We start from the raw sequence: 18245 nt of genomic DNA on the forward strand, positions 1-18245 counted from the left end.
ACCATGAGATCCTCATGTGTTTTCATCATCTTGGCAGGCTGACAAAAGTTTCCTTGGGAGTGTGACTGGGAGAAGAGAGTCAGTGATTTTTAACAGTCCATTTCTCAACAAAAAGTGACAACGTGTAATGACATAAAGGTATATGTACATAGTGGAGGCCAGAGAGACAGGAGAACTCTGCCAGTGCACTTAGCTTGTCAGGCACCGGAAGGCCCCAGTCCAGAAGCAAGATAACTACATGAAGCTAAGCTAATGAGCACTGCTGAGAGGCAAGGTATGTTATTTTGGGCATGGTGCCACATTAGCATGACTCTACATCTTCCAGTCAAGAGTTTGCAAAATCTGGGGAGCTCAGAGTGTGAGCAGAGTTTGCTTGTGTCTGTCTGCACGTGTCTGCATGGCCTTGCAGAAGAAAAAGCATCACTTTCCCAATTAATTAGCAAAGACTTTTTGCAGACAATATGGATGTAAGAGTATCTGCCAAAAAAAAAGCCAAACAAAAAAAAAAAACTAAACAAAAACAAACAAACAAAAAACACCCCAAAAAAACCCCAAAAACACCACCCTTTGCTTCAACAGCTCAATTTCTTTTTTTCTACCAGGCCCAGAAGAAAGGATGATATTGTCAGAGTGTATCTGATGAGTTTCTGAATTCCTCCAGAAAGCCCTGGTATTTATCCTCACAGCCTTGTTGTTTCCCTGTTGTGAAGGACAAAGGCACAGACAAATTACATACCTTGTGCAAACACAGACAGCTGTACCAGCACCTTCAGAATATATTGGTATTCCATAGATGAACAGTTAAATATACAGCTGCCGGAAGGAAGATAGCGTAGTTCTTCTTCCAACTGATCCAGCAACCTTTTGTAGAATTACTCCTGACGTTCTGTTACATGCTCACATGCCCAGTCTATATACATAAGAGAATGAAAAAATAATTAAGTCTTGGAAGGAAGTTAAAGGGTACGGAGGATGTTAGGACTGAAGTGTAAGCTATTGTTCCTGGGTTACTGCATGCATTTCAAAGAGAAGGTCTTTCAGAATCAGAAGCAAAGGTGTTTTAGGGATTGCTGATGGAATTCTACTTCTGTAGAGATCAGTTCTGATTTGTGTAAATAAGCATGCTCAGGATGATAGTAAATTTCTTCTGGGCTGTGAGAGTTTTCTGGAAAAAGTCACATTTGGGAGAATCAGAAGTAAAATCCTTCACTCAGTTAGACCATTGAACTATCAAAACCCATTATTCCAGTACTATTATCCATATAAAAGGATTTATCCACTTTATTTTACCCCATACACACACACACACACACACACACACACACACACACACATATATATATGCCTATCAGTTTTCTCTGTGTGGGACTAGGATACCTCAAAGGCAAATCAGAGTCTCCAGTTTCCTCTGCTGACTGCAGAAGAACACAGGTCAAGACCTTCAATAGCCATGAGGCCACATGTCTTGTTACAGAAGGACTGAATCCATCACTTTTGAAAAGAGGCAAGTTGGTAAATGGAGGAGCTTCAAAATGTGTCCATTATTCCTGCCCCTTCAAATAGCAACTTAAGTGCTTACAAAATTGATCATAAGCTTTTAGGAAACTACGAAAAGGGCTTCATTCTAGGGAACATAAATCTGAATCTCAGACTCAATTTCCTCCTCTGGTACTGATGTCCTGTGTGACCTTTGACAAGGGACTACTTTTTGTGCCTCGGCTCCTCATTGTTAAAATGGGCTACTAGTAATGCTTCCTAAAACGATGTGTGAGGATGAACAATGAATATGATATGCTCAGGCATTTGCACATAAAGGAGATGGATAAGCATGCCAGATTTTAGAGGGAAATTTCTGCCAGAAAAATTTTGACCAGTTCCAGTCAGTGCATGGACACAAACAGTGAGACAGACCTGCTTGCCTTGTTCACTGTAGGTCTGTTACTGGCACAACAGTTTATACAGGCATACATAAATATTTCTAACCAAGAAACCTGTGGATAATTTTGAATCAAGAAACTTTACATGTAGTCAAAATGTAGCCATAGTACTAGATATGCTGATACAGATCATCATTTGGAGAACTTCTTTCATTCTCAGTCATCATTTCCTCTCTCTTCCCATACTTGAAAACAAGCTGACACTTTAAAATCCAAAAGAGGGCTTTTATGTGTGTGGTCAAATCCACATAACTGTAAAGATGAAAATAAGAGTCACTTAAGGCCTTTATCACCTGCCCGAAATTCCACTGTCTTCAGCAGAGCTGCAGCTGGAGATGAATTAGTCTGATCCTAAATGAGAAAAATATGCAGCTCCTGGCTGCAGGGAGAGATGTGTTTTTTGATCCAGCCCTTCTGCCTTCCCCAGGAGAAATTAGAACTTGCTTTTGGTTTGTGTCAGTATTTTCACTAGCATGGCAGACTGCAGTTTTGTTAAAAACACTTGGAAAATGGCTGTCTTAGCAATCTAGGGACCATTCCTTTAAACAACTGCCATCAGTCTTGCAGACTCAGTCTCAATATCTACTCAGTTTGAAGTGTGCACAGTGTTTTGTAAGGGGGTCAACATTTTGGAAGTAACATAAACATATGCAATGTGTCAACTTTGCTAAATTTAAACCAATGCTCTTAGGTTCAAGAAACTCTGACATGGCAACCTCAGCTTTAATAGTACTAGAAGGCCTAGAAAATGGTTGCTTGTATTTGTCTCAGTTATCCTGCAGCATTGCAGGTCATTCATTCTCTGACAAGAAGTTCCAAAAATTCCAGTGAATGGAGAATGTTGACACATAAAACTTGGTTGCTATTTCTGTAAAATAACCATTACAGTAGCTAACTATATATAGACAGAAGTAATTGCTTCTGTAAATAAAATACCAGTGAACACATTACAAGATTAAAGAGAAACTTAGCCAACACAGTTATTTGGCGACTCCCACCCTTATACACATGATGACTTTGCATTCATAGCTCTGCTATGCCACAATACTTTATTTAGGATATGTGTGGCATATTATACTTCCTCACGTTCCTAAATAAAGTGATTTTCCATTAGCTCCTGAGTTCTCATTTTAGCTGGCCACTTCACCCTTCATTAGTGAAGAAAAGTACAGTCATTTCACCAAATATACTGCAAATATACTGCAAATAATATGCAATTATTTGTTAATCTTATGTTATAGTTAGGATTTATACAGGTACGATAAAGGCTTCAGGTTCTCCTGGACATTTGGATTAATTTTTAGATAATATTGATTTGAAATTCTCACTCTTTCAAATAGCAGTTATAGGTAGTAAAAGAGAGGTAAATTGATGGAAGATCCGATCAGAAGTGATGTATCTTAATAAATGTGTCATCTATCTTTGAGAGAGAAGGTGATATTAAATAGCTTGAATACCATGCTGCTTTAGGAAAAGGCACCAGTTAAATAGTTATTGTCCATAAACTCCGGGAGTTTTGCTTCCTACAGCTGGTAAAATTAGAAAGCCTGCTACTCATCTTTTATATCTTTTTTGCTAGGGATTTAAAAATTTCTTAAGTGAGAAGTAGAGAGGGCACCTATATAAGAGTTTCAAAGTCCCTTATTTTTTCTTTCCTAATTTGACATTATTCAGGTGAAGCTGGTTTTGCACCATCAGCTGGTTTTGGACCTCTCAGAAGAACAGTATTCCATTTCTATAAAATACCTTTTGCTGATTTGGTCCTTATTGTTGTTCCTATACTGTCATAAGAACTGGAAGCTGCTGTGAGGGAGCAGGATCCTATATAGCAAGCTATAGATAGAAGTAAAAACAGATGGAAATTGTGTATTTTTGTAGGTGGCACAGTAAAGGAGAGCTTTGAGCATGAAGCCCAATGGGCAGATGGGCAAATACCTTCAGGGAGCTATTAGGTATATGGACAACATAGGAAAAACCCTTCTGTACTTGAATTAAAACATAAGAAAGGAGTTTTCCTGCTTCTAGGAGTCAGCAATCAGAGAAAGGTGTTGACATCTTGTTAGGAAGGAGCCATTGTAGGCGGTATGGGGATGGGCTGCGTAGGAACCTGAGAGTGAAAATCAACAGCATGAGTTTATGCAAACAGGGATAAATGAGAGTAACCAGCATGTTGTTTTAGGCAAAAACCCACACAAATCCTTACAAGATTCTGAATGAACAGGAGCAGCACTGGAATATATCTGTCATAACTGAAAGAGCAGGCGGATGCTCCATTGTATCTTGCACAGGCTGTTATTGAAGATTTCACTGCCAAAAAGATCCACAAGACAAACTCTGAAGATAATTCAGAGTAGAAGTTGACACCTATGTTATTAGACCTGACAGTAATGTGACAAGAAAGCAGGTAACAAGAAAGAATCATTATGGAAAACAAAATTGTATTAACTTGTTTATTTTGTCTCTTTGTATTTTAATATGTTTTGCAGCAATTCAACATCAACTTCTCCAAAAATGCAGATATTCATGTTCTCAGCTTGTTGTCAAACAAAACAACATCAAGCAACAACCCATACTTCAGCAGTTTTACTTCTACAACCACAGAAATAAATGTTGTTAATGGGCAATAATGCAATGTCACTAAAGTATTCCAGTGGTAAGTACACGTGATACCAAAGAGCATTCCCACTACTCCCCCTTGGTTTACCTAGATGGATCTCTTCTACCCAGTCTGAGAAACACTTTTCCATAAAGTGTCTTTGTGAAAAAAAAAATTAACTGGAAAGTTAAAAGAAACAGAAATATACAGGTCCCAGTGCTTGGCCCATTAAAGGAGGTACTGAGTGAGTTTCATGTGGAATTTGGAAGGACCTTCCATAGAATTAAATAAATGTTTATTTGCCCTTCTAAGAAAGCTTTGGAATGCTGTTTTGTAAAGAAGGACAGAAGCAGGTATTTTGAATAATTGTTTGAAGGACAAATTTAGGGAACATTCCTACCCTGGACAATTCCCAGGAACATTTACTTTAATCATGCAGTGTAAATGAATCCAGTATTTTCCATCTATTGAGGATGGAGCGTTTGTGCCTTTCAACTGCAGTAATTGCACCCTTCAAGCACGGTAACTTGCTACTCCTTAGTCTGACCTACCTTCAACTGAAGCTCCGTAAACTCACTTATGTTAATGGAGATTTAGTTCAGAAAAGGTATGCACATGTCCTTTTTTTAATCTGAAGCACTTTGCTGCAGTTACAGACAAATTTTTAACCTTCCCATATGCTTCACTACAAAGCTTCATGGCTTCTGAACAGCTGTGATAGCACTATAGGTTGCCTCCTGAAAAAAATAAGCACTCACCTACAAAGCTAGGAAAAAAATCCCCATTAAGGACATGTCAGCCGGCTTGCAATAAATATGTTATCATCCACTTCATGCAACCCACTAATGATCAAGAAAGAGAAGAAAACCATCCACATTTTATTTTCTATGTGGTGATGCACTGTCCTTATGGGAAGAGGCGAGTGGCAACATGTCACAGCTTGCCAACTTCAAACACCTTTGTGAATGCTGTCTCTCATCAGTAGACTTGTATTCCTGAAGTAAAGAGTATTAGGTTTCAGTGAAAGACCTGAACTGTTCCATTAATGACCTGATGGATGGGGTAAGGTTCAGTGGTTTTTACTCAAAGCCAGACTTGAAATATTTGAACTCCCTCTCATTTTTGCTGCTCTGTTGTTATGATAGATATTCATGTGGATCCAATCGTCAAATAGGTTTCTTAATCAGTAGAAGACATCTGAGCTCTTTCCAAAAATACAAAATAGAGGTCACTTAAAATTAGTTATCTGAATCTGTTATACCTTAGTAAAGTGCTGGACCTTTCCAGAGTGTTAAATACAATAAGAGCTTTGCCTCATGATCTTGGCATCATCATCCTTGGACACCAGAACTGTAATATTTAGATATCTTAGTGCATTTGAAACCGACAGTTTCTGTTCTTTTAGAGAGAGATGATAAACAAACCTAGATAAAGATTTATTGAGGAAAATATCTCATTTTAAACTCAAAACTTTGAAACAAGTATATTAATTTTTCCAGGCCTGGCATTTTTTAGGTCACACCAAACTAAAAAGAAAAACATCCCGAAACAAACTAGGTGTGATGTTTGTGTCCTTTGCCATTATTGAAATATTTGTGCATAAAATATGCTACTGAAATGTCTGAATAAAGTTATGTTATTAATACAACATAATTTAGAAATGTTTGGAACTATATTACTCAAGCTTTTATATTAAAATACATTAAACTAGGAAAGTTTCAGTCCAAGTGAAGTATTTTGTAGAATTACAAATACATTAGCAAAAGTTGGGAAAAATACATTAGAATTATAGATTAGATTACTTTGATTATACTGGATAATAGCTGTTTCTGTGACAACAAATAATTGCTGATTATAAGACCTTATTAGAGTTTCTAACCTAATTGCTAATCCCCCTTCCCTTCCTCTCTTTCTTAAGACTCCTAACTGCAGATCACAACTTTCTCTATTGTGCAGCAAGGATAAGCTACTTCCATATGTTGGAGGAAGAGGTACATAAAGGAACCACTCATTTCATTTTTAAGTATGTGTTTTTCCTAATAAAAAAAGGGGCAACATTTCTCCCCAGACTAAACCTAGTATAAAAAATCAAATACAAACTGGAGCATAGAGGCACAAACCAGAAATCTCATTAATTTGAAAAGGAGACAAAGTTATGTTAATGTTAGTATAAAAAAAGGAGAAAAAAAAATAGTGGGGGAAAATAAAATTGAAGCAATGAGATACTGTGTGATGGGAATAAATAAAAAGTATATTATATATAAATGTAATAAATAACTAATGTAATATATAATATAAATAAATAAAATATATACTTTTAGTAATTTATTTTTTGAAGAATGAAGGTGTGGGGACTGTAATAACTACAAAAATTGTAGTTATTTATAAGCAGAAACATTAGTTTTTTTCTTTATGCTGCTTTTTTAAGCATCATATGTAGACATCTAGAAGCAACAATTTCCTTTTGCTTTGCATTAGGATGGGTGAATAATACTGGATTCCCCAGACTCAGATAGAATGTTAAAACTATGGATATTGAAGATCTCCCAAGGGGCTCCTTCAGTTATATTGATATTAGAGAAGGGAAACAGTTTTCATTATAAATACTTCAGAAAAGTGCAGTATCCTTATGACATATCTCTTCACCAAACTACTTTGACAGTTATGATCAAAATAAACAAAAAACCCCACAATGGTTTTATTAATATTGAATAATTTTTTCAAAGAAACGCTGTAACTAATCTCATTTAAACTTTTTAATTAACTACCTGGGGGAAAAAACAGAGTTATAACTTGTCCTATTTTGGATTAGTTAAAAGTCAGCAGCTCTACATTTGATTCCTTTGGATCAGTTACCTATTTGACTTTACAAAAGCAGCATTAGTGCAAGTATACTTCTATTAGTTCATTTAAATTCACATAACAAGAAGTAACTGACATATTCATATGAGATTTAGATGAAGGCAACCAATTCTCACCCAATTCTTTTGGAGTGTCTGCTTTTCTTAAGAAAACCCCAACCAAACCAAACCAACAACCAATCAAACTGGCTATCATATTAAAATTTTAAATTCCATGATGGATTATTTTCAATTGAGACCTAGATTGCTTTCAGATACTGAAAATTTCTAGTCAGTGGTACTTTCTTTTTGCCCCCAAATACCTAATATGTCCAAAAGCAGAAATATTTATGATAGAGGGTATATTTTAAAAGTTTTTTGCTAAACATAGATTTTTCCTTGCTTTTATAGAATAGCTATCATATTCAAAAATGAAAGTATTAAAGCAAAGAGTGTGCTTTGAGGATAGACAGGTGTAAGTTTTGTAGATACCTATGAGGTTACAGAGGTATAATTACAAATTAGGTAGCATTAACTCAGACATCTAGTGCTTTGCTCAGACTCAGAAATTCCTTATTACCTGTGTGTAATGGGAGTGGATCATGCCCTGTCTTGTTACAAGTGTTCTGCTATGGGATCACATCTTTTGTTTTCTGCCCCTCTTGTGCTGTTACAGCAAAGTGGGATTACACTGAAGGAAGACATTCTTTGGATTATTAAGAGCTTCTAAAATACAGAACAGAAAACACTAAGAAAAAGAGATGAAGCTCTCAGTTGGACATATAGTTAGGTGAGTATGTTTGGGGCATGTAAAAGCAGAAGAAAAATGGAGTGCAACAGACTTAAAACCACACCCACAAACATAAAAAGGAAAAAGAAAAGTAAAATAAACTGTTGAGGAGTAGTTATGACCTGCTAATCCTTTGTGTCTTTATTCTGTTTGTGAACTCTGAAGTCATGACTCATGTCAGTTTAGTGGTCTACTGTTTTCTATTTTGTGTTTGTCAGTAGAGGCCCATTAAACATCATTTTTTTGTGGGAAAAGCTATCTCTGTCAGTCCACGCCTCAAAGGTTTCACCCAGCACTGACACCCCTCCTCCATTTATGAGAAATATGTTAGAGCAACAACCATTGTTGGACTGTCCATGACCTTTTAAAGTTGAGACTGCCACCTACACTTGAAAATGAAACTAGGCTTTAGCAACTTCAAAGACATATATTTAAATACTTGTGAGCCTGTGTACTACATTTTAGTTCTCCAAAGATATATGCAGGAATAAGTCTCCTGAAGAATCCTGAATTCCGATGACTCAGATTGTATACTGCAATGCACATACATATAGGTCTTTTTAGGCTACAGCCATCATTGTAGTTTATTAATGAAACAATTAAAAAATGCAGCTCAGCATATCTTACATGCCCTGAGTGACAGCACTCCAATACTGTAAATCATTACATCACATCTTTATTCCACCTTTATTTATGCATTTTACAAAGTTTCACTTCTTGAATACTACCATGGGAAAAGGCAGGAGGAAGGCTGTGAGAATAACAACATAATGGTTTTATAAGTTACTCTTTTATTGATTACATTTGCAAGTTTAAGCAGGTGATTAGGACTAAATTCTGAAAATTGTACACTTAACCTGAGTTACCTAAAATATCTCTAGTCAGATATTTTACAATTAAAGCACTCAAAATTCAGAGGTACTTCCAAAATGCAGCCATTTACTCATTCTCTTTCTCACTTCTCTGTGCTGTGAAGCAGTGATACCACCTTCTTTTGAAAAGCATGTTCTTTTTACATTTCATTGATACAACTGAACCAAAAGTGTGCATAATTTAAAATCATCAAGAAAATTAACAGATGTTGGTAATGAAAGTTACACCTTGGGCACACTTATTACTCCTCTGCAACTTATCAACTGTGAAAGGAGTTTGCCTTGGAGTGTCACACTTGTTAGTGATAGATGCTTCAAATCCTGGACAGGGTTCAGGGTAAGACAGTAGGATGCATGCTAGCAATGCTTCAATAGAGTACATACACACTGCCACTATTCTCTGGAAACATTACTGTATCTACTGATGACTGTGCATGAAAATATCAAGCTGCCCAGACCTGGAGCTTCCCTTATTTTTTCAAATTTCTTCTGGTGTACTCACACCAAATAGGTCAGCAGAACAGTAAACCCTTCTAGCCTGACATGATGTATCCTGCCATGTATTATGTGGCTTCCACTCCTGTAGTGTATGAGAAAGCAGAGAATCAATTCAATTTCCTGGAGGCAAACACGCTCAGATCCCTTCACAGTTTCTTTTGGGGAAGTCCACCTCAAATTAAGAACAGTCTTTAGAAGCAACAATATTTTGGAACTGTATGGAAGAAACAAAACCAGCAAAAGCCAAGAGAAGTATGGATAATTGACAGCTGACTGAAACGTACATTGGGTGTCCAGCCTCAGTGGGCTGTAGCACCCACTGGCCAGCTTTTCTGTCATGAAAGGAATCACATTCAGCACTAGACTGTGTTTGCTCCTTGCCTGAAATTGTGTAGCTAGTAGAGAAGAAAGTAAGGAAACAGACCAGTCCTTTTCCTACTAACTGTGCATGGTTGGTTTGGTTTGGGTTTTTTGATACGATACAAAATCATTCATTCAAGCAGCATATTCACTATGGGGTTTTTTTCTGTGTGCTGCTCAAGAAAGCAACAGCCTGGAAGGGTAAGACTGACCTTCATGTTCCTGTCCTCTTCTAGTCTTGATGCAGACAGTGAGCTGTGCTCTTTAGAAAAAATATCTTCCAAGGCTCACCCTGTGTGTGTGTAGAGGCTGATCTAGGTCAGGGGGTTGTCTATTGAATCCTGACCCATTCCAGAATTCTTTCCTTGTCACTCTGTACCAAAATTACTTCCAGCAATGACAATCTAATCACTGAGTCTGAATAGAAACAGACTCCTACTATAGTCCTGAGCAATGCCAGGTAGCTCCAAGTTTCCCTGCCCCAGAAACCTGGTGTAAATTCTCAAGATGACCATGAACAGACCAGAGCTCAGTTTTATTGTTCAGAAGTTTTTACAGCAATTCCTTGTATAGAATAGTAACAATCCTACAAATGGCAAACCCACAGTAAATGCTGTCAGCATACTCAGGTGAAGGTTGAGAGGAGATATGTAGGAGATGAAGTGGAAACTTATTTTTATATTTGGGGTACACACAGAAGTAGAGAAATTCCACTATATTTTACCAGAAAGATGTACAGTGCTAAATTTTTTATATCAATTTTAAAAAATGTCCATCCACAACCAATAAAATAATAACACCTGCTCCCACAATGGAGAGTTCTGGGCACAGCTGTGTTTGTCTGAGATCATACTGCTCTACAGCCCTGCCTGAGCCAAAAATCTCTAGTCAAGAAGTGACCTAAACATATGTTCTGCAACTGGAGAGGTATGTTTTTGTAGCATGTGCAGATATGCTTAAACTGGCTGTGATCTATCTAGCTCAGATAAGAACTGCTGGGAAGGGCTTCAGTCTTGGCTAGCAAACCAGGTGCATACCTGAGAACAGGCTGGCTGGTAGACACTGCACTGAAGTCACCATGTCACCGTGCAGATGTACTCTGAGAGATTTATTCCCAGTGAAAGCTAACACACTCAGCTAGTGTTCAATATGTTCTTTTAAAAGAGGTTGGGAAGATTACCAAAAGTATAATTACACTAGAGAGTTGGAGACCTAATTAATCACACATTGACAAGATCCCTTATGCTGAGACATTTCACAGAGAGCATTGGTAGTGCCTTAAGTAACTTCCTCAGGTACATACTTTGGGAGTGAAGAATAAATTAGTAGGAATTTGGCTGGACACAAAGGAAACCTTGGAATGGAGCTGGAGGCTGGACCAAGCTCACTGATACTGGTCTTTTTCTTCATTTTTAGAAAAGATGGATTAGCTATTGGTATACCCAAAAGATCATTTGCATCATGGCAGGGGTGAAAATGCTCTTGAGGATGCTTTTTTCCTAACTGTGCCTCCAAAATTAGATACTAAATAATCTGACTTTCAAAGATAGTCAGCATTTGACAGCAATCTTTGATTTCTTGCCAGGAAGGGACTGATTCCACTAACACCCAACTATTGCACTTGCATAAGCATATCCATTAAGTTCAAAGGAATTTAGTGGATATACTCATACTGGTGAATATCTTCATATGCTTGGAATATATTCTTGTCCAGAGTGGATTCAAAGTTCCTCAATTTTCACAGGGCTTATAATGAGGGTTCTGGCTTTCATTTCATTTTTTACATAAAGGTGTTTCCAAAAATCTCTCCTGCATTCAAGCCTAATTTTATTCCTTGCCTATCAGTTTAGTATAACTCTAAGAAATTATGCTCCTTTTAGAAATAAAACATCACAAAATCTCCTCTCCTTCTTTCATATTGCTGAACTTAGAAAAGCCTGAAAATTTGCGGACTTTTCTCCAGTGTTCGAAGACTGGGACTATAAAAAATAAATCCTATTGAAAATGTAGTTAAACTATCTACCAATCTGGAGCAACAGCACCTCAAACCCAGATGCAATTGTGGCTGCAATAATAGAATTAAGCCTAACGCGTCTCCTGGCAGGACTTTACATCCTCTCTCCACCAGATAGTGCTGTTTCTCCACAGAGCTATGGAGGATGCACAGGCCAGGGAAAGGTCAGGGGCTGTCTGAGATTACAGGCTACTTACAGCTTGCTCGTCCTTCCTTGCCGCTGTCACCGCCAGTACCTGAAACAGGGCAGGCGCAACCTAAAAAGGACTTGCGGGAGTAAAACCGTGCCTTGAGAGGCCGCTGCCTGCAAGTGACTGCGTGCTGGCCGTGCCATTGCTGCTGTCCATTATTAGTTTTATGTAGCCACTTTCCTAAGTAAAAATGAAAATAGAAGCTGATGCAATTAAAAAAACTGAGTTTTTACGGTCTCTCGGGGGTCTTTTCCTTTTCTAGTTGAGCAGCACTGAGAGCAGCCCTGACACAAGGGCTGTTTTCTCTCAGAGTGCTGAACATAGGGGCTTGTACCGGCAAAAGTTACTTCTGGAGAGTAGACAGATCACCTTAACCAGTCCTGAGTCTAGATACCCTGTAGACCCTCCATGTATTTAAAAAACAACCCCACAGCTGGGAAAAATAGCTAAAACATAGTAAAACTTCAGGCCATGGTTTACTGTACTGCTGCAGCCTTTGTAACAGAGTACAGAAATGCAGCTGGAGTACTTCTTACTGCCCTTCTGCAGGAGAAATACTGCAAGTGCTGCATCTTCCTCTCCAGACTTCCCCAATGTGAAACAGAATAGCTTTTGCTTTTCAGCTCTCAAAGAACGAAATCCTTCTGTGTGCACAGCAAAATAAAAAAAAAAAAATTCAAGCAAACAAATATTAAAAAACTTTTTGAGTGGAAAATGGTACTTACATTGGGAATGTTCTTTGCTATTACTTAAAATTTTTGAGACCACTGAGCTTTTAGATGAACTTCCAAGAAGCATTGTAATGTTGCTCCATGTACCTTAGTTACTGGATTTTAAGAATACTATTCCAGAGTACTTTGGTTAAGAACTTCTTAGGGATAAAAGTTCAGTCTTGACATAGACATGCTTTTCTGAAATATATTAAAACCCAAAAAATCTAAAACCAAATTAAAAGTGTGCAAGATATTTGTATTTTCCTAAGCAGTGTAAGGCTAGAGCTGTCTGATCCTAAGTGAGCTTTTAAATCCCTGTTCATGCAGGCAGACATTTATCCTTTGAAGATATTATTTGTGGAAGCCAACTTTAGCTTGCTTCAGTGCATGGAAAAGTGCAGATGGCTCGAATTAGGCCTAGCTAGGTATGCAGTAGACTGTATTTGTAATTAGCCAAATATAAGGTCTATTTATTATTTTGTATGTTGTGTTAATAATGTCTGTATTTATTCAGAATTTCATAATATGCATGTGTATTCTCAGAGAGATGCTAGGTCATTAAACTCACCATGGAGACTCTGTTTACTTACCTTGGGCATACAGAATACATACAGTTGCAGTTCTCTAAAAATAACCAGAAAAAAAAAAAACAGTGTATCAGTTTGGCTTTTATGTTTTCCAATAAGTATCTAAAGAAACGGAGAATAATAAAAAGAAAAATACTATTTACATTGCGCTTGTTGAGAAAGAACACAAAGACATCCAGATGAAAGATTTAATTATACAATTCTTTCTCACACACTAAATGTAAGACCATACAGCTTAATATATAGCACTGTATGCATCAGGTTGTGAATGGGGCTGGGAGGAAAGGAGCAGGTCCTTCTTGTATTTCTGGTGGGGCCTGCCAGTATGGTCCTTTTCAAAAGTAACATGATAAATGTATCACGGCTGCTGTGAGCCCAGGAAAGGCTGAATTGCAAAGGAAGACATTTCCCATAATTGGCTCCATACCACAGCTTTGTATCAAACGATTCTGCTTGGAGATTGTCAAGATGATAATGAACATGGAGATTTTACTGTACTTCTATTTTGACTAGTAGACTAAGTGGCAACAGGCACCAGAATGTCTGTCTTCCATTAAGGCGTACGCTCTCATGACCCATTGGCTTCATTAGTACTGTATCTCCTAACTGGAAACTGCTCTGGAAGCACAGATACTGGACCTGTTTCATTAGCTCCAAATATAACACCTGCCTCCTGAGCCATTATCTGCAGAAATCCATAATTATCTGTTCTTTCGTCTCCAGTCAGGAATATCAGGTCCAGATCATCTTTTATGTCTTTATTCAACTGGATCCAGGCAATACAGCTTTCTACTTTGGTGATTCTTCGAAGCACCCCAGCCACTCTCCTGGGTGCCAGAACTGATGCTTTTTCTCCTGTGATGTTACAGTGAACTCAAATCCCATCAAAGGGCAAAGTCCGTCCATTTCCTGGTGACTTTCTCAACACAAGCACACACACACAAAGGCAAAATCAGTGGCTAAAAATAATTAATAATTTTCACCATGGGAAATCATCCAGATCCCAAGTACGTTTGTCCCGAGCAGAAGAAAGTCAGTAGCTTCACGGGTATCTCATAGGGTATTTGGTACGGTAACGAAAAATTACTGAAATCTTTCATGACGTGCAGATAGCGTTCAAGGATACAGTACGCACACCCTTTTACCCTTTCAGAAGGGTTTGTGGTTTTTTCCCTTTTCAGTACGCTTGCAGGGCAGTGGCGACCGCCTTCCTGCGGTCTCCCGCTCAGCGCCAGCTCGGAGCAGCGGGGTCGCGCCGCGGGTTGAGGTGAGGCAGGCACGGGCCAGGTGATCGCGGCAGACAAAGGGGCTGGCAGTGCCCGACCGCCACGGGGCGCCAGGGGGGCCAGCAGGCGGCTTCTGTCCCAATCCAGGCAGCGCCTCCCGGCCGGGGGAAGGGCAGCCGCGGGCCGGGCCGAGCCGGGCCGGGCGGGGCGGGCCTCGGGAGGCCGCTTCCCCTGGCGGCGCTCGGCACTTTCCGGTGCTCGCACACCGCGGGAAAAGTCTTCCCCCCAAGCCCGGCCCGGCCCGGCCCCCGCTGACGTAGCGCTGTCTGTGCCGCTGCCGCGGCGGGCGGGGGCGGCGGAGACGCGGGCCGGGGCTCGGGGCTGTCAGGCGGCGGGAAAGGGCGGGGGCGGTGGAGTTCGCTGCCCGTCCGGCGCGGGCAGAGGCGTTCCGGGGATCACGGAGAGAAGGGCGAAGGGCGGGAAGCCCTGCGGGAAGGGGCGTCCGCCGGCAACGCGGTGCCAGAAGCGCCCGGCACGGTGTGAGTGGCGGTCCCGGTCCGGTCCGGACCTTGGTGGTCAAAGACGTTAATAAAGGCGGTCAGGGAGGAAAGCGTCTGGGGGTTTATCCACCTTTGGTTCACCACTTTATCCCGGGAGGAGGAGGAGGCGTGAGGCCGGGGCGGGCAGTGTCCCCGGCGGAAAGCCTCCCGGCGGGTGTAGAGGACCGGCAAGCCCAGCCCTGGGAGCGCGACCCCCGCCGCGGTTCCTGGCTGGTGGCGGCCGCGCTGCTCCCCCAAGAGGCAAAACTTTCTACACTCACACACACACACATATATACAGAAACACACACGCACGGCCGGGGCTGCCGCCGCCGCCGCCGCTCACTCGCCCCACACACACACACTGACGTCTTTTGCGCATTTCCTGCGTTGGAGCGAGCGGCGGAGCGGCCCCGGCAGCGGGCGGGGGCTGCGCGGAGGGAGGCGGCCGGCGGCGGCCGAGGGGAGGCGGCGGGCGAGAGGCGGGCGGGGGGCGGCCGGCGGGAGGCGGGAGGGAGGCGGCGGCGGCTCTGCCCATCGTCAGGGCGGCGGCCGCCCAGCCGGAGCCCGCCGAGACCCGCGCGGGCCGCTCCGCTGCCGGCGCCCCCCATGCGCGGGGGTCGCTCCGCTGGGTCCTCGGCCTTGGCGGCGGTGGAGCAGGAGGCGGCGGCGGCGCAGGACGGGCGGCTGCGGGCGGCGGCGCGGATGGAAGGTCCCCGGGTGGATGTTTGCTGAGCAGGCAGGCTGAGTAGGCAGGGCTGGTGGGTCGGCCGGTGTTTCTGATCCGTGTGTGTGAGTGTGTGCGTGTGCGTGTGTGTGTGTATGCGTGTGCATTGTTGTGAGGCGCACGGGCAGGACTGGCGTGTGCGGGAGCCCGGGATCTCTGCTTCTTCTGCAAGGACTGATCCAAGATTATGGTCAGGGTGAAGGGAGAAGGCTCTTGCTTACCCCCCGGATTGATTATGCTCGGGTTTTGATTGCATTCGGGGTTCCTGCAGCCGCGGCCGCCTTCCCCTCTCCGGCGGCCCCCCTCCCTTGTTTTCCGTTAGAAACACGGGCAAGAAAATAAATGTATTCACTGGGTGTCGCAAGAGCAAAGGCTAAATAATCGAAGGTAACAGCAGCAGCCAGGCGAAGAGACCCGCACCGTACCCTGCTCACCCATTCCCAGACCTGCCCTCCTATTTATTGGCGAGACCTCCCTCCCTCCCTCTCGGTGCGAGTGCGTTGAGCGGCTGTTTGATCCCGGGAAAAGTGCAGCTATCCAGCCATGGTGGTTTTCAATGGCTTACTGAAAATCAAGATCTGCGAGGCGGTGAATCTAAAGCCCACGGCATGGTCTCTGAGGCATGCGGTGGGTCCCAGGCCACAGACCTTTTTGCTGGACCCTTACATCGCCCTCAATGTGGACGACTCCAGGATCGGGCAGACCTCGACCAAGCAAAAGACCAACAGTCCTGCTTGGAACGATGAATTTGTCACCGACGTTTGTAATGGCAGGAAGATAGAGATGGCTGTTTTCCATGATGCCCCTATCGGGTACGACGATTTTGTGGCTAACTGCACTATACAGTTTGAGGACTTGCTGCAGAACGGGAGCCGGCACTTCGAGGACTGGGTAAGTGTTCACGTTGTAGATACATACATGTACATACGATTTTCAGTGGCATGGCTCTGGATGCAACATCTGTCTTGCAGAGCTAGGTTGCCAAGGGCATGTAATGCCTCTGAAGGCTTTTCATTATTTCCACACTGTTATATTGAGATAGTCATGGTTACTGTATAACTAATGCATGTGGTCCACAGGCGATACAGGAAAGAAAAATATGCTGAATCTAAGTAAGAGGTATGCAGTTACCACGTAAGTTTCTGAAATTATGTGACATAAATACAAATCTCGTTGTCTTACTGAGTCTGAAAGACCTGAACCAAATGCATCCATACAAAATATTACCCTAAAACCCAGATCCAGCGCTTAGATGAGTTTCATCATTTCAGGGTGAATACTCTTGGTTAGCCTGGCAATGATGAGCCTTAAAAATCCAGACATGACCTCTGATACGAGACAACCTCAGTGTCTTCCTGTCACTTGAGAGCTCACTGCATCAACACTGATGCTCCTCCTTCCTTCCTCCAGATGATCGACACCTCTATGCGTAGATCTAACGCAATGCTTCTTGAAGTGCTCAAGATTGATGAAAGGATCCTAGGGGAATTTGGGCCCAACTAGAGAAATTCTGTTGTCTGTACACACAATGTGTCTTAACAGCTTTCTCAGGGTCTTTAAGACCCCCTAATGTGCCTCAGTGGGAGTACAAAAAAGCTGGAGACTCCTTGCTCTGACATCCTCAGGTAGTGTGATTTAACAGGGAGAAACGAATCAAACAATGAAGAAATGGGAAACATGAATATGCACATTTCACATTTCTGCAGTTAAACAGTTAAATGGTAGATATCCTTTAAATGAGATGTATAATAAAACAATAGTAGCTATCATCTCATTTTCAGTGTGCCCTGCTTGACCAGCTGTCTGAAATTATATATGCTCATCTTTTTATGTATTTATTTTTCATGGTCAAGGGTACCAGCCAGTATTTTTTTTTGGCAAACAGACAAAGAACCCAGGACCAAAGAAAAAATAGCTAGGGCTAATAGGTCTGAGTTTTATGTATTCTTTGGGGCTTTGCTTAATGCAGTGATGTAGAGATAGTGAAATGATGAAAGGGCATGAAAGAATTAGACTCTATTTATGCTGATTAGGAGCTGATCAAGGTTGCTGTTAAAACTTTTATGCATACAACTTTAAAATATTTTTCATTTTTACTACCTATGTGTTGCTCTGTGATAATCAGGGTCTAGGATATTCTCAGACTCTATAAAAGCTACACATTAGTACACTCAAATGGTAAAAGTGGGTGATAGAGGAGAAATAGCTATATCAGGAAAAGACAAATACAGCAGTATTGCAGATGTCTTTTACCTGGATTGAATGATAATCAAGTTGTGACTCTCCAGAAATCAAGTGAGGTTTCATCTTTGAGACCAGTGGGATGAGGAGATCTGCACAGATTTTTAGTGAAAG

At 41.4% G+C, this 18245-nt stretch overlaps 1 protein-coding gene across 2 annotated transcripts in view; it reads left to right on the forward strand.

Annotated features, from left to right (window-relative positions):
* The first annotated feature begins 15824 nt into the window (after positions 1-15824).
* PRKCE (protein kinase C epsilon) overlaps positions 15825-18245 on the forward strand; it is a 288604-nt gene continuing 286183 nt past the window's right edge. For both annotated transcript variants that reach the window (XM_005523392.3, XM_088052704.1), the window contains exon 1: positions 15825-16781. In XM_005523392.3, the coding sequence (XP_005523449.1) occupies positions 16434-16781 (348 nt within the window). In that variant the 5' untranslated portion in view covers positions 15825-16433. The remainder of the gene's footprint in view (positions 16782-18245) is intronic.

Source organism: Pseudopodoces humilis, chromosome 3 (genome assembly GCF_049639895.1).
Source record: "Pseudopodoces humilis isolate 2021_Gansu_Grassland_sample_001 chromosome 3, ASM4963989v1, whole genome shotgun sequence".
Taxonomy (NCBI): Eukaryota; Metazoa; Chordata; class Aves; order Passeriformes; family Paridae; genus Pseudopodoces; species Pseudopodoces humilis.